Source organism: Phascolarctos cinereus, unplaced genomic scaffold (assembly GCF_003287225.1).
Source record: "Phascolarctos cinereus isolate Bilbo 61053 unplaced genomic scaffold, phaCin_HiC Scaffold_2;HRSCAF=192, whole genome shotgun sequence".
NCBI classification, from domain to species: Eukaryota; Metazoa; Chordata; class Mammalia; order Diprotodontia; family Phascolarctidae; genus Phascolarctos; species Phascolarctos cinereus.
Genome location: NW_027555625.1, coordinates 225,178,501 through 225,192,136, shown reverse-complemented (window position 1 = coordinate 225,192,136; position 13,636 = coordinate 225,178,501). Strand labels below are relative to the sequence as shown.

Here is a 13,636-nt window from a genome sequence, read left to right as displayed (position 1 = left end):
GTCAAGTGAAACCTATAGTCTTATATTTCAGCTGCTGGCCCTGGGAAAATTACCAAGGCTGGGAATTTCCCACATGGTCCAGTTTCCTTCTTCACTTCAGCTCCCAAAATGTTTTCGATATGACTGGAAGTTTGAGAGTGAGTCAGCTACTTAGTACTTTCATGGGCTGGTTTTACAAAATTCTATCCTTACCTCCCCACCCTGGTTGCTCAAGTTGTTAGATGCCTGAAACCTCTCTCAGTGTTATGGCTTCTCTATAAAAGAACAAGTCATTTAGAAAGACTAAACGAAAGTGAATACTGCAAAATACCATACCTGCCCTTTTAAAAGTCCTTCCAGTTAGTATGATACCAGCGAGGTCTCTGGCAGCTGTGCCAAGACCCTGCCATCTCGTACGTCACTTTGTCTTTGATACCTAAAGAGCTAGAAAAATTCAAGGGAAAAAAACTCATAGCTGCCATTGACTACAACAAAGATTACATTGATTTGAATACTTCAGTCTGTGAATTGAAGTTATTAAAATGTATTAAATTAAAAGAAAGATTTTATAGGCATGAGAAATTGAGTGTGCAGGTCAGTAGTTGTTGAAGTGTTTTTGGTTCATGTAATAATATTGGAGAGATTTTCATTCTTTTGGAATCTTCTTTTCTTTGGAGGTATGTGGAAAACTGATCCCTCTGTTTGGCAAGTAAAGTTCTTCACAGTCTGCTTCAGCCTACTTTTCTAGGCTTATTCCACATTATTCCCCTTTATCCCCTCGGCATTGCAATCAAACTGGCCTCCCTGTTCTTCCCTATGTCTTGCATGGGTTGTGTCCCGTGTCTAGGAATCCTCACCTCTGGGCAGCTAGGTGCTGCAATTGATAGTGCTGGGCTTGCAGTCGGGAGGACCTGAGTTCAAATCTGGCCTCAGACACTTACTAGCTGTGTGACCCTGGGCAAGTCACTTGACATCTGTTTGCCTCACTTTCCTCAACTGTAAAATGGAGGATAATAATGGCACCTACCTTACAGGGTTATTGTGAGGATCAAATGAGATAATATTTATAAAGTGCTTAGCACAGTGCCTGGACCATAGTAATACATGAACAAATGCTTATTTCCTTCCTTCCTTTACCTCTTAGAATCCATAGCTCCTCTCAGTGCTCAGCCCAAGTATCATCTTTTACATGAGGCCTTTTAATTCCCCTGGCTCCTAGTGGCTCCTGTAATTACTTTATGTTAACCTTGTTCAAACTTTTCATTTACTTGTAAATATATAGGTTGTTCACCTGAGAGAGTGTAAGCTCCTTGAGGACAGGGACTTTAGTCTTTGAATCTCCTGTGCCTAGGTCAGTGCTTATCACTTAACAAATGCTTGACCTCTAAGTGCCTTTAAAATCATGCAATTTCCAGTGTAGATTTCTTCTGGGAAAAATACTGATTTGGAATCAAAGAACTTGGGTTCAAATCCTGGCTCTTATCCTTCCCTTATTAACCTGTTATCTTTGGCAAGTTGGGCAAGTCTTAATAACCACAATTATTTTATTTAATATGGTACTAGAAATGTTAGCTTTAGCAATAAGAGAAGAAAAAGGAATTGAAGGAATTAGAATAGGCAAAGAAGAAATAAAGCTATCATTCTTTGCAGATGATATGATGATATACTTAGAAAATCCTAGAGAATCAAGTGAAAAAAAACTACTTGAAATAATAAGCAACTTTAGCAAAGTTGCAGATTATAAAATAAACCCACATAAATCATTGGCATTTCTATATATTACTAACAAAGCCCAATAGCAAGAGATAGAAAGAGAAATTCCATGTAAAGTTACTGTAACATTATAAAATATTTGGGAGTCCATCTACCAAAACAAACCCAGGAACTATATGAACACAATTACAAAACATTTTTCACACAAATAAAGTCAGATGTAAACAATTGGAAAAACGTCAGTTGCTCATGGGTAAATCAAGCTAATAAAATAAAAATGATAATTCTACCTAAATTAATTTACTTATTTAGTGCCATACCAATTAAACTACCAAAAATTATTTTATAGAGCTAGAAAAAATAATAACAAAATTCATCTGGAAGAACAAAAGGTCCAGAATATCAAGAGAATTAATGAAAAGAAATGATAGGGAAGTTGGCCTAGCTGTTCCAGATCTTAAATCGTATTGTAAAGTGGCAATCAACAAACCTACTTGGTATTGACTAAGAAACAGAGTGGTGGATCAGTGGAATAGATTAGGTATGCAAGACACAGTAGTCAATGACTATAGTAATCTACTGTTTGATAAGGCCAAAGACCCCAGCTTCTAGGATAAAAACTCACTACTTGACAAAATCTGCTGGGAAAACTGGAAAAGAGTGTGGCAGAAACTAGGCATAGACCAACATCTTACACCGTATACCAAAAAAAAATCAAAATGGATACGTGATTTAGAAATAAAGGCTGATACTATAAACAAACTGGGAAAGCAAGGAATAGTTTACCTGTCAGATTTTGGGAGAATGGAAGAATTTGTGACCAAACAAGATAAAGAACATTATGGAATTCAAAATGGATAATTTTGATTACATTAAATTGAAAAGTTATTGCACAAAGCCAATGCAACCAAGATTAGGAGGGAAGCAGAAAACAAGAAAGGATTTTTACAACCAGTGTCTCTGATAAAGGCCTCATTTCTAAAATATATAGAGAACTGAGTCAAATTTATAAGAATACAGGTCATTCCCTAATTGATAAATTGTCAAAGGATATGAACAAGCAGTTTTCAGATGAAGAAATTAAAGCTATCTCTAGTCATGAAAAAATGCTCTAAATCACTATTGATTAGGGAAATGCAAATTGAAACAACTCTGAGGTACCACCACATCATGCCTATCAGATTGGCTAACATGACAAAATAGGAAAATGATAAATGTTGGAGAAGATATGGAGTTGTAAACTGATCCAACCATTCTGGAGAGCAATTTGGAACTATGCCCCAAAGGGCTATAAAACTGTGCATATCCTTTGACCCAGCAATAGCACTTCTAGGGCTGTATCCCAAAGAGATCATAAAAATGGGACAAGGACCTACATATACAAAACTATTTATAGCAGCTCTTTTTTTGTGGTGGCCAAGAATTGGAAATTGAAGGGATGTCCATCAGTTGGGGAATGGCTGAACAAGTTGTGGTATATGAATGCAATGGAATACTATTGTGGCATAAGAAATGATGAGCAGGTGAACTTCAGAAAAACCTGGAAAGACTTGTATGGTCTGATGCTGAGTGAAGTGAGCAGACCCAGGAGAACATTGTAGACAGTAATAGCAATGTTGTGCAATGACTAACTTTGATAGACTTACGTCTTCTCAGCAATGCATGGATCTAAGATATCTCCAAAAGTCTCATGATGGAAGATGCTATCCACATCCAGAGAAAGAACTATGGAATTTGAATACAGATTGAAGCGTAGTATTTGCTCTTTTTTTCCCTTCTGTTTTGTTTTGTTTCCTCTTTCTTGTGGTTCCTCCTATTGGTTCTAATTCTTCCTTATAACATGACTAATGTGAAAAATATGTTTAATAGGAATGTATATGTAGAGCCCATATCAGATTGCACATCATCTTAGGGAGGGAGGAGGGGAGGGAGAAGAAGGAAAATTTAAAACTCAAAAATGTGTGGAAGTGATTGTTGAAAACTAAAAATAAATTAATTAAAAAAATGACCAGCAGGCAGACTTCAGAAAAACCTGGAAAGACTTATTTGAACTGATGCTGAGTGAAGTGAGCAGAAACAGGAGAAGAATGTACAATGTAATAGCCACAATGTGGGATGACTAATTTTGATAGACTCATCTCTTCTTAGCAATGCAAGGATCCAAGATAACTCTAAAAGACTCATGATGGAAAATGCTGTCCACATCCAGAAAAAGAACTATGGAGTCTGAATGTAGATCAAAGCATATTATTTGCTCTCTCTTTTTTTCCCTTTTTTGTTTGTTTCTTCTTTCTTGTGGTTTCTCCCATTGGTTCTAATTCTTCTTTGCAACATGACTAATGTGAAATAGGTTCACTGTGAATGTATATGTAGAACCTATATAGAATTGCATGCCTTCTTGGAGTGGGGGGAGGGGAGAGATGGGGAGAAAATTTGGAACTCAAAATCTTGTGGAAATAAATGTTGAAAACTAAAAATAAACAAATAAATTTTTGAAAAAGAAAGAAAGAAAAAATAATTACATTTATTACTGATAATTATAACAACAATAATAATGAAAACTCTGTGGCTCATTTTACCCTCACCCAAGACTCAGACCCTGGGAACTTCTGATTTTGGCTTATGTATTCCTCTTTGGGCTCTTCTGCAGGCCCTTGAAAGCACTCTAGGCTAAAAGTAAAAATTAAACATGGAGCAGGTTTATTAAAAGGCATGGAAAGAACAGAAAAGGGGCTCATGTCCAAACCCCCTTAGCAAGGAAATAGTTACAGCTCTATAAAATTTATAGTACTAGCTAGTCAAGTCTCCAGCTCATGTGTTGTTAAGGCTGGTCTGTTGTCAGCTTTCCCCTCATCCTCTTTGGGATCTTCATTGCCTCAGCCATTTAATGTCTGTGCTGCTTGCAGCTCCCATTTTTTGTGGCCACCCTTCTCACATGCCTTTTATTTTCCTTGTGGTTGCTTTCCCCTACAAGTCCCCGATCAGAGCTTTTGTTTACTCAGGCAAAAGTGTCCTTGGCTCCTCCTTACACTGCTATAACCAGAAGGAAAGGAAGAAGGAAACCAACTTCTTTTGACAGGTTCTTCCCTGATGTGGTGTTCTTATGGAATCAGTTAACAATGTTAGGCCAGGTAGGCCTGGATCTGTTGTCTATAATAGAACTTTTATTGCTCCTGAAACCTTCTTCATGCAGCCTTCATGTTGGTCAGAGGACCACTGGTAACTTTACCATACCTGGGATAAGGTGTTCCTGTATAGAAATGAAACTCATGATCTTTTTTCCTCACTCTACTCCAAAGATGCAGTTAGCTTTGCATGGCCCTAAAGTTTACTCGCTTTTGATTTGCATTTGATCTAATTTTATTTGAACACTATCTTCACATGTCAGTTTAAAGTAGTTATTCCCAACTCTCATTAGTATAGAATTGCTATAATTGCCTCAAGAAGTCAGTAATTCAATAAGCATTTATTAAGTGCTTACTGCATACCAGGTATTGTGCTAAGCACTGTGGATACAAAGAAAGACAAAACCATGGTCCCTGACCTCGAGGAGTTCACATTTTAAAAGGGGAGACAATATGCAATTAGCTGTGTGCATCTTAGCTCAGTGCAACACAATGTATATGAAAGGTAATCTCAGAGGACTCTCTTCAGTCCACAATATAGATTATAGCTGATCCCTGCCTATCCATCTGGTATGACTCTTGTCCATATATCCTCCCACATTAAGTTCAACCCACACATTTCAGCCCATGTGTTAGGGCCTTCTTTACTCTCTCTGGTCATCATAAGGATCGCAGAGGAGCCAACAGGGTGCCCATCAATTATCCTTGCTCTCTCCCTGTGACTAGCTTATCTTCCCTCTCACTCATTCTTAGATGCAATCCTTTGTTCCAGTTATCCTGTCTAATTTTTTATTCATGATACATCATAGCATGTTCTCATGTAAGGATGCAAAATTGAAGGTTACTCTGTTATGTTATACTGCAGCTGTTTGCAATGGCTATGTTTCTGAAGACAGGATATGATCCAGAATATAACTAAATCTGTGGAGTAGGAGCTACAGATGGGGATCTGGCTCCTATAATCTGGCTCATTGTGAGTTATCAAGTTGAGAATCTTGAAAATGAAATGAACTGCAGGCATCATCTTCAAACAGAGGAAAGCATATTGGATTTGGAGCCAGAATAGCTGCTTTCAAATCCTTTCACCTTACAGATGAGTAAACGGAGGAATCAAGAATGTTTAGGCTAGAGAAGACAAGCTTTGGGAGAGGATGTGATCGCTTCCTTCAACTATTTCACAGTATCATGGATTTAGAGTTTAGATTTAGGGAACTCAGAGCCACCTAGTTCAACTGCCTCATTCTACAGATGAAGAAACTGAGACTTATGCAAGTTAGGTGACGTGGTCATGGTTATACAGGTAGGAAACATAACAGCCAGGATTTTCAAGATCACACAATAAAATAACCAGTAGTGAATCAGTGTATTCCTTCACGCAGGTTCCTTGCGGTCGTCTGTGACAAAATTAAACTGAAAAAAACCCCTAACTCCTACATCTTCTGTTCTTTTGTAGATGTCAAGAGTGAATACAGAGAAATGGAGAAATTGTATAAGAGCCTGAGAGAAATTGCAGAGAACGCAGTGATGAGGAGGGGAATGCAAGAGTTTCTCACGAGAATGTCACCTAAAAAAGTTGGTTCCCCAAAAAACTCAACTCTTGTCCTTTGTGATTAGGCTGCAGGATTTAGAAATTGAGCTTGAAATAAAAGAAACATTGATTTCTGTATACTGAAATATCAGAATGGAATTTTTCCAGTCTTCTAGTCCATATATCTTTTGGTCATTGGGATAATCTGGGCTGTTTTTGTTCTCTGATGAACATGATTTTGTTTTAAGTCTGTAACTAAACCAGATTCCTGCATCCCTGTGGATAGGGTGCAGCTTTTGGTATACCCATTCTTTGTTAGACCTTTGACATTGGCAGATACTTGGATAAGAATGAAAAAGCATTGCGGAAAAAGAGGCAGGGTTGTATGCCACTGATGAACTTAGCCAAATCATCACCTTGGGATCATCCTCTGTAAACTGAAAATGCTGAATTGACTAAGTTATCCCCAGGATTCCTTACAGTTCTGACCTACAACTATCCCCAAATTCCTCCCTTTTCAGTGCTTTGGTTTCTTCCCCTTCTATAAAGGGCGTTCAGGGTTTTGATCTGCCTCACTAACATGGGTGAGGAACTTGATTATAAAGCCTTTTTCCTATTAAAATCCTAAATAAATAAACATGGCTGTGGAAGACTGCATAGCTCCTTTTACTGAGACCCTGGAAAAAACATGTGGTCTAATACCATGTCTTAAGGAGATGGGTTGGAGGAATTGGAGATGTTAAGCCTGAAGAAGAAAAGACTGGGATGGGGGGAGGGGAGAAAGGGACATGACAACCAACTTCAGGTACTCCAGGTGTGGAAGCAGGATTAAACCTTCCTGCTCCTCCCCAGAAGGCAGAACAAGGAGCCACCCTTTGGTGGAATTTGCAAAGAGACAAGTTTAGATTTGATGTCAGGAAAGACTTTCTGACAATTAGAACTGCCTGGAGGTAGTAAGTTTCCCACCACTGCCTGGATGACAATTTGCTGGGTATCTTAGAGCCAGGGACTCTTTCCTAGGTATGGGCTGAATGGCGGCTAAAGGTCCTTTCCAACTCTGCAATTTTATGGGAGTTCTAGGTTGTTTTTGTTTCTGCCTCCAGATCTTGGACAGTGAAACAAGTGACAGAGGCAGTGTGGTACAATGGAAAGAGCATTGGATTTTGCGTTAGAGGAACTGGATTTGGTGTCAAGAGGACCTAGATTAAAATCTTGACTGTGCCCCTTCCTATTCAACTCTGGACAAATCACTTCATCTCTATGGGTCTCAATTTCCTCATCTGTAAAATAAGGAGGTTACACTAAATGACCTCTAAGGTCTCTTCTGGTTCTAAATCTATGATTTTAAATGTACTTTTGCAGGGTGGAAGAAGGCAAAACTATGGTTAAAATTTCTAGTGCCTGATTTCAAAAAACAAAACCATCTTTCAAAGTCAAATCACGCCCCAGGTTCCTACAGGCAGGCTTCTTATACATAGAAGCGCAGGCATGTTCAGCCTCAAGGATCTCATCAGCACATACTTCTGTCAACCAATGTTTTCCATATGCTGCTGAATCTGTGGTGTTTTCTGCAGATATTTAGTGGGTTGGGCTCTGAGAGCATTTTTTTCAAACTTCACCTTGCCTGTTCCCACCTCTACTTTCACTGATAACTCAGTGTGGGTGAAACCACTTGAAATTTATTCCTGTGGGAATAGTTGTTTGAGGGGAGGAGGAGGGGATAGATAAAAGAAGACAGGGTTTTGTGTTGGGGTAGCCCCCTGTAACACTAGAAGGCCTTCTCTTAAAAGTGGCTAGCTTATTTGCTCCACCAACCAAGGATTAATAAGCTCTATCCCAAGGGAAGTTTCAACCAACTGGTCATTCATACTTTGTATATATTACTTTTTTTCTTTGTTAAAATTTTCTTTATTAATTTTTAGTTTTCAACATTCACTTTTACAAGATTTTGAATTTTAAATTTTCTTCCCCTCCCTCAGATGCGTACTTTTGGAAAATCTTCGGAAGTTGTGTGGAGGGTGGACTGGAGAGGGCAGAGACTTAAGCAAGGAAACCAAATTAGGAGATTATTGCAATGGTCCAAGACAAAAGGGGACTGATGGTCAGCTTCTTGAATAAATGTATGAATGAATGAAAAAGCACTGTGTGTCAGACACTATACTTCAGATCTGGGGACAAAAAGCAAGATAGTCCCTGCTCTCAAGAAGCTTTCATTCTAAAAAAGGAAGACAACACATATGAAAGCACGGTGGCCAGAGAGGGATGCTTTGGTCAGGGAAGTCAAGGCAGTTGATTGGCATGTCCTTTTCAGGAATGGTACTGTTGATTTGATCAGTTTTCCCAGAGCTAGAGGTGGTAACGGTGGCTAGGGCGGTAAGCATAGGCACATAGCATGAACATGTCTAGGGAATAGCGTGGTGGGTCTGAGTCAGGTTAAACATAGACGAAGGCTCGCCAACCCAAAGCCCAGGGTCCCAGGGCAGGTACTGTAGTTGGGGGCAGAGGGAGAGGATGCAGCACAGGAATATGGCATGCAGATGATAGGAGAGCAAAAAAGTACCATTGATCTAATGGTACTTGATTTCTTGTCCAAACCACTCCAATCAGTTAAAATAGAGGTCTATTAAAACACCTTTGCTTCCTTTTCCTGCTCTCATACGTGGTGCCAAATTGACTAACAGTCCTGACTTAGGAAAGGCAGGGAGGGTAGTGACTAGCATAGGACCAATGGGGCTTTAGTCCAGAGTGCCAATATCCAGCAGGGAAGCTTGCTTCTGAATATGTGGGAGGATGTTTCCCTTTGAGGAATATGAATTTTAGCCCCATGATGATCTTAATCCCTTTGCCTTAAGTCATGGATCTTCAGATTCTTGTCACTATGGTGCCCCTCTTTTGGAGCCTGCTTTTCCCCACAAAGCCTCATGGGTTAGACTTTGACCTCTCTTGAAGTGATGGCACCCAAAGTCAGACTATCTTTTGTGCTGCACCTAGCCCTAGCCCTTACCCAACTGTGCTCATCCCAGGCAAAAATATTGCTTATTAGGGCTCTGGAGGTCTATTCAGGACTGGCTTTTCAACAAAAGCTACTTCCATTTTTTTTAATGTCTGTTTTCAGAGTGGCCTATCTGTTTTTCTAAATAGCTGCAGCAATTTAATCTGTTCTCAGTCTCAGTTTATTTTTGAAATCCTAGTGGGTAGAGGTAGGAGATGAAGGGAAAGAGGCAACACACTTTGTCCAGAGGTTCCTCAGTTGGTCGGGGGGACTGATGGATATGCTTACCCTTGTCAGCCAAGTGAAGGTGTTCCCTTTTGGCATTCTCTTTTCCCCCTGCTAAAAGTGCTAGATGGCATGTTTATCCTGAATACTAAAGCTAGTTCAAATTCATCTTGTTTAGAGATTTCATTTTCTGATGCCAATTGAGGTTATTGGAGATTTGTTGGGGTGTTCACATAATCAGACATGGCGGTTGCAAGTGTGTATGGTGCTGAAACAAAATGGCTGATTCTATCAGTTCATTATAGTCTAAAGTGATATGTTCCAGTAGAATGTAAGCTCCCTGGGGACAAGGCCACTCATTTGTTTGGTTTTTTTGTCTTTGTGACTCCAGTACCGAGCACAGGGTCCTTCAATGTAGTAGGTGTTTCATAAATGACTATTCTTTATTGCTTAATACTTAAATGCTTCAAGATTTTTTTGCTCAAGCAATATCTGTGTTTTGTTGCTTAGTACGTGGGGTATGAAACAATTACTTTATAAAGATGCTACAAACTGCATGATTAACCAATCAACAAACATATTAAATACCTGGTATTGTGCTAGGTGATAGGTACAAGCAAAAAAATGAAACCCTTCCTAACCTTAAAGGTCTCTGTCAGGATAGGTGACGTGTACACATATAAATACATACAAAATAATCTTTTTTTGGGGGGATATACTAGCAGTTGGAGGGATTGTGAAAGGCTTCATGCAGGAATTGGTGTTTAATCAGAATTTTGAAGGAAACTAGAGATTTCACAAAACTCAGGTAAGGAGGGAGAGTATTCCAGGCGTCTGGAACAGCTCGGACAATGCCACAGTGATAGGAGATGGGACGTCCTCTGTAAGGAACAGCATGAAGGCCCTTTGGTGGGACTATAAAGTGTGGGAAGTTTTTGTTTTTGAGGACATAACCATACTCTTCCAGCTGCCCATGCTTCTTGAACTGTGTTAACATTAAGCCAAAATATCTGGTAGATTTTATCACCCAAACAAAAGTTAGTCATTTCTTTCTTGTTTTTTTGTCTGCATTGTGCTAGATAACTGGGATGCAGAACTGATAGAATCAGCTATTTTGTTTTGGCATCATGCAGACTTGCAACTGCCATGCCTGATAATGTGGACACCCCAACAAATCTCCAATGACCTCAATTGGCATCAGAAAATGAGATCTCTAAACAAGATGAATTTGAACTAGCTTTAGTATTCAGGATAAACATACTATCTAGAACTTTTAGCGGGAGGAGAAGAGAGTGCTAAAAACCAGCTGATGAAGATGGAGCATAGCATGCAGCTCCAGAAGGGCTGGCAGTCACTGGTGCCGATAGAAACATTGTTATCAAAATTCTTTGTGTTCTCTTTCCCTCTGTTTAAACAAAATAGTGATATTTTGTTTTGACACAACCAACATTTTCCCACAAACATTCAGCCCCCTAACAAAGAACATTTATTTTTAAAAAAGTTAGTTTGTTGATTGTTGCCAGAGATGTGTCCTTTAACTTGGACTTTGTGTCCTTTATGCTCATGGCACTCACCTTGGTTGTTGCAATTTACCAGCAGTTACTTGCCCTGCCATCTTGGCTTTATTGACTTTGTTGAATCACTGTATTTATTGTTATCTAGGGTCTGCTTTCTTCTCTCTACATCACCCCATAGGTATGTTTCTAGTAATCTCTCCCTTTTACTTAGGGCCTAGATTTGGAACAGATCGGGAACACTGACCTTCTCTTTTCTTTGGAAGTATCTGTGATGCTCTGGGGTATAGCAATAGTCCCTGTATAGCAGGGTATTCTGGAAGCTATCCCAAATTCCCTAGAGAATACTTTAAAATTTCCAGACCATAGTGCTACCAGGGCTTGGTCCATAAGTCGGATTTAGAAAGAAATTTCATAACGGTAAGAATGGGTCATCCAAATAGCTAACAAATAAAATGGTTAGTGTTGACTCATTCTAACTGTCTAGTAGGATATTTTAAAAGAGAAGAGGTAGTGTGGGGGTAATGGATAGACAGCCTCAGAATCGGGAGGCTCCTCGTTTTCAAGGCAGGAAGTTCAAAGTTCATCTTTGACCCATCCTGGCAGTGGGACCCTGGGCAAGTGACTGTCACTTCTCAATGCCTCAAGCAGCTGTGCAAATTACAACACAGCTGCTGATCTACTTCGGTAGAAGGAATTTTCTCAGTGGGATGTCCCTACAATGATGAAATCACAAATCTGGGCAATTTTTAAAAAAGAACACAGCAATGCCCCACTACTTGAACTTCTGGCAAGTTCAGCCTGCTAAAACACAATCAAACAATCAATCAAACAAGGTTTTATTAAGCCAGAACTTTTGCTAAATTTTGGAAATACAAAGACAAAAGTAAAACAGTATATGCCCTTAGGGAGCTTACATTCTAACGGAATCTATCAGATTTAATGATTTGATTTTTCACTTTGTGGCAGGTTGGAAGTGCTGTTGTTCATCAGATCCAACTCTTCATGATCCCCCGGACCATATTTTCCATGGGGTTTTCTTGGTAAAGATACTGGAGTGGTTTGCCATTTTCTTCTCCAATGGATTAAGGCAAACAGAAGTTAAGTGACTTGCCCAGGGTCATACAAGTAGTGAGTGTCTGAGTCAGATATGAATTCAATTCTTCCTGACTTCAGGCCTAGTGCTTTATCCACTGAGCTAGCTGCCCCATATTGGAAATAGCAAGTTAGAAAGGAATGTAGACAGACAAAAAGAATCCCAGGATCTCAAAGTAGAAAGACATCTCAGAGGCCATCTAGTCCAACCCAAACCACAGCAGGAATTCCCTTTACAATATACCTGGAAAGTTTTTTTTAATCTTCACTTGAAGACTCTCAGTGACAGTGCGCTCACTACCTCTTAAGACAGTTCGGTTCCACTTCTGCACAACTCTGTTGCTGTTCGTAAGTTTTTCTTAATGGAGATCCAAAATCCGTCTCTTTCTCTAACTTCCATCCATTGCTCCTAATTCTGCTCTACAGGACAAAGCAGAACAAATCTAATTCCTCTCTTACAAATAGTAGTTTGAGACAGGTAGGTGGCACAGTGGATACTGGTGTCAAGAGTTCAAATTTGACCTCAGACGCTTGATAGCTGTGTGACCCTGGGCAAATCACTTAACTGTGATAACCTCAACAACAACAATAACAACAACAACCGGGAAATCTCAATGGTTCTTCAAATATTCCCTATCCTCTTTTTATTCTATTCTATCAGAATCATGGGGCTGGAAGACACTTAGTTGCTATCTAGTCCAACCCATACCAAAAAGAAATCCCCACGATAACATCTGTAGAAAGTGGACATCCAGTGTCTGCTTGAATACCTAAAGTGACAGGGAACTCATTACCTATCAAAGCCACCCATTCTCCTGATGAATAGTTCTAATTACTGGGTAGTCTTTCCTGACATCAAGTTTAATGCTGCCTTTCTGCAGCTCCTATCCATTACTCATGGTTTTGCCCTCTGGAGTCAAACAGAATAAGTTGAGTCCTTCCTCTGGCTCCTTGAATGCAGCTATCATGTTCCCTCAGATCATCTCTTCTGCAGGCTAAACATCCTTGACTCTTTTCATCAATCCTCATGTGCTATCATCTCCTATCCACAATCCTGTCCTCTGGATTTGCTCTAGTTGACAATGTTCTTTCTCAAAAGTGGTACTAAGGACTCACTGCAAAGCTCCAGATGTGTCCTGATGAGTAGAATACAGGGCAGTAGACAGCTGTCACTTGCTGCTGATAAGACAGAAGTGACAGTAGAAAGTCTGGACAGAATGACTATAAAACTGTGAAAACAGACATAAGAACATGGCCATCTGGGGCCATTCAGTTCTGAGGCAAAGAGTCTATATTACTCAATGGTCTTTGAGAGCATTACTGTACAGTAGAGTTTAAGAAGGCAGTGACAGCTTACAGTAGGCAGGGATATATTTGACAAGGAGATTATCCAAAATGTCTAATTTTAAAAAAAAATTTTGGTGGATTTAATGAAACCTCCCCCTTTCCTATATCACTAAAACAT

General features: G+C 39.5%; 1 protein-coding gene across 1 annotated transcript in view; it reads left to right on the top strand.

Annotated features, from left to right (window-relative positions):
* Window positions 1-6,491, top strand: part of NUGGC (nuclear GTPase, germinal center associated) — a 90,728-nt gene extending 84,237 nt beyond the window's left edge. The window contains 1 exon segment of the mRNA XM_020983995.2: window positions 6,271-6,491. Within this exon segment, the coding sequence (XP_020839654.2) occupies window positions 6,271-6,431 (161 nt within the window). The 3' untranslated portion in view covers window positions 6,432-6,491.
* The last annotated feature ends 7,145 nt before the right edge of the window (window positions 6,492-13,636 follow it).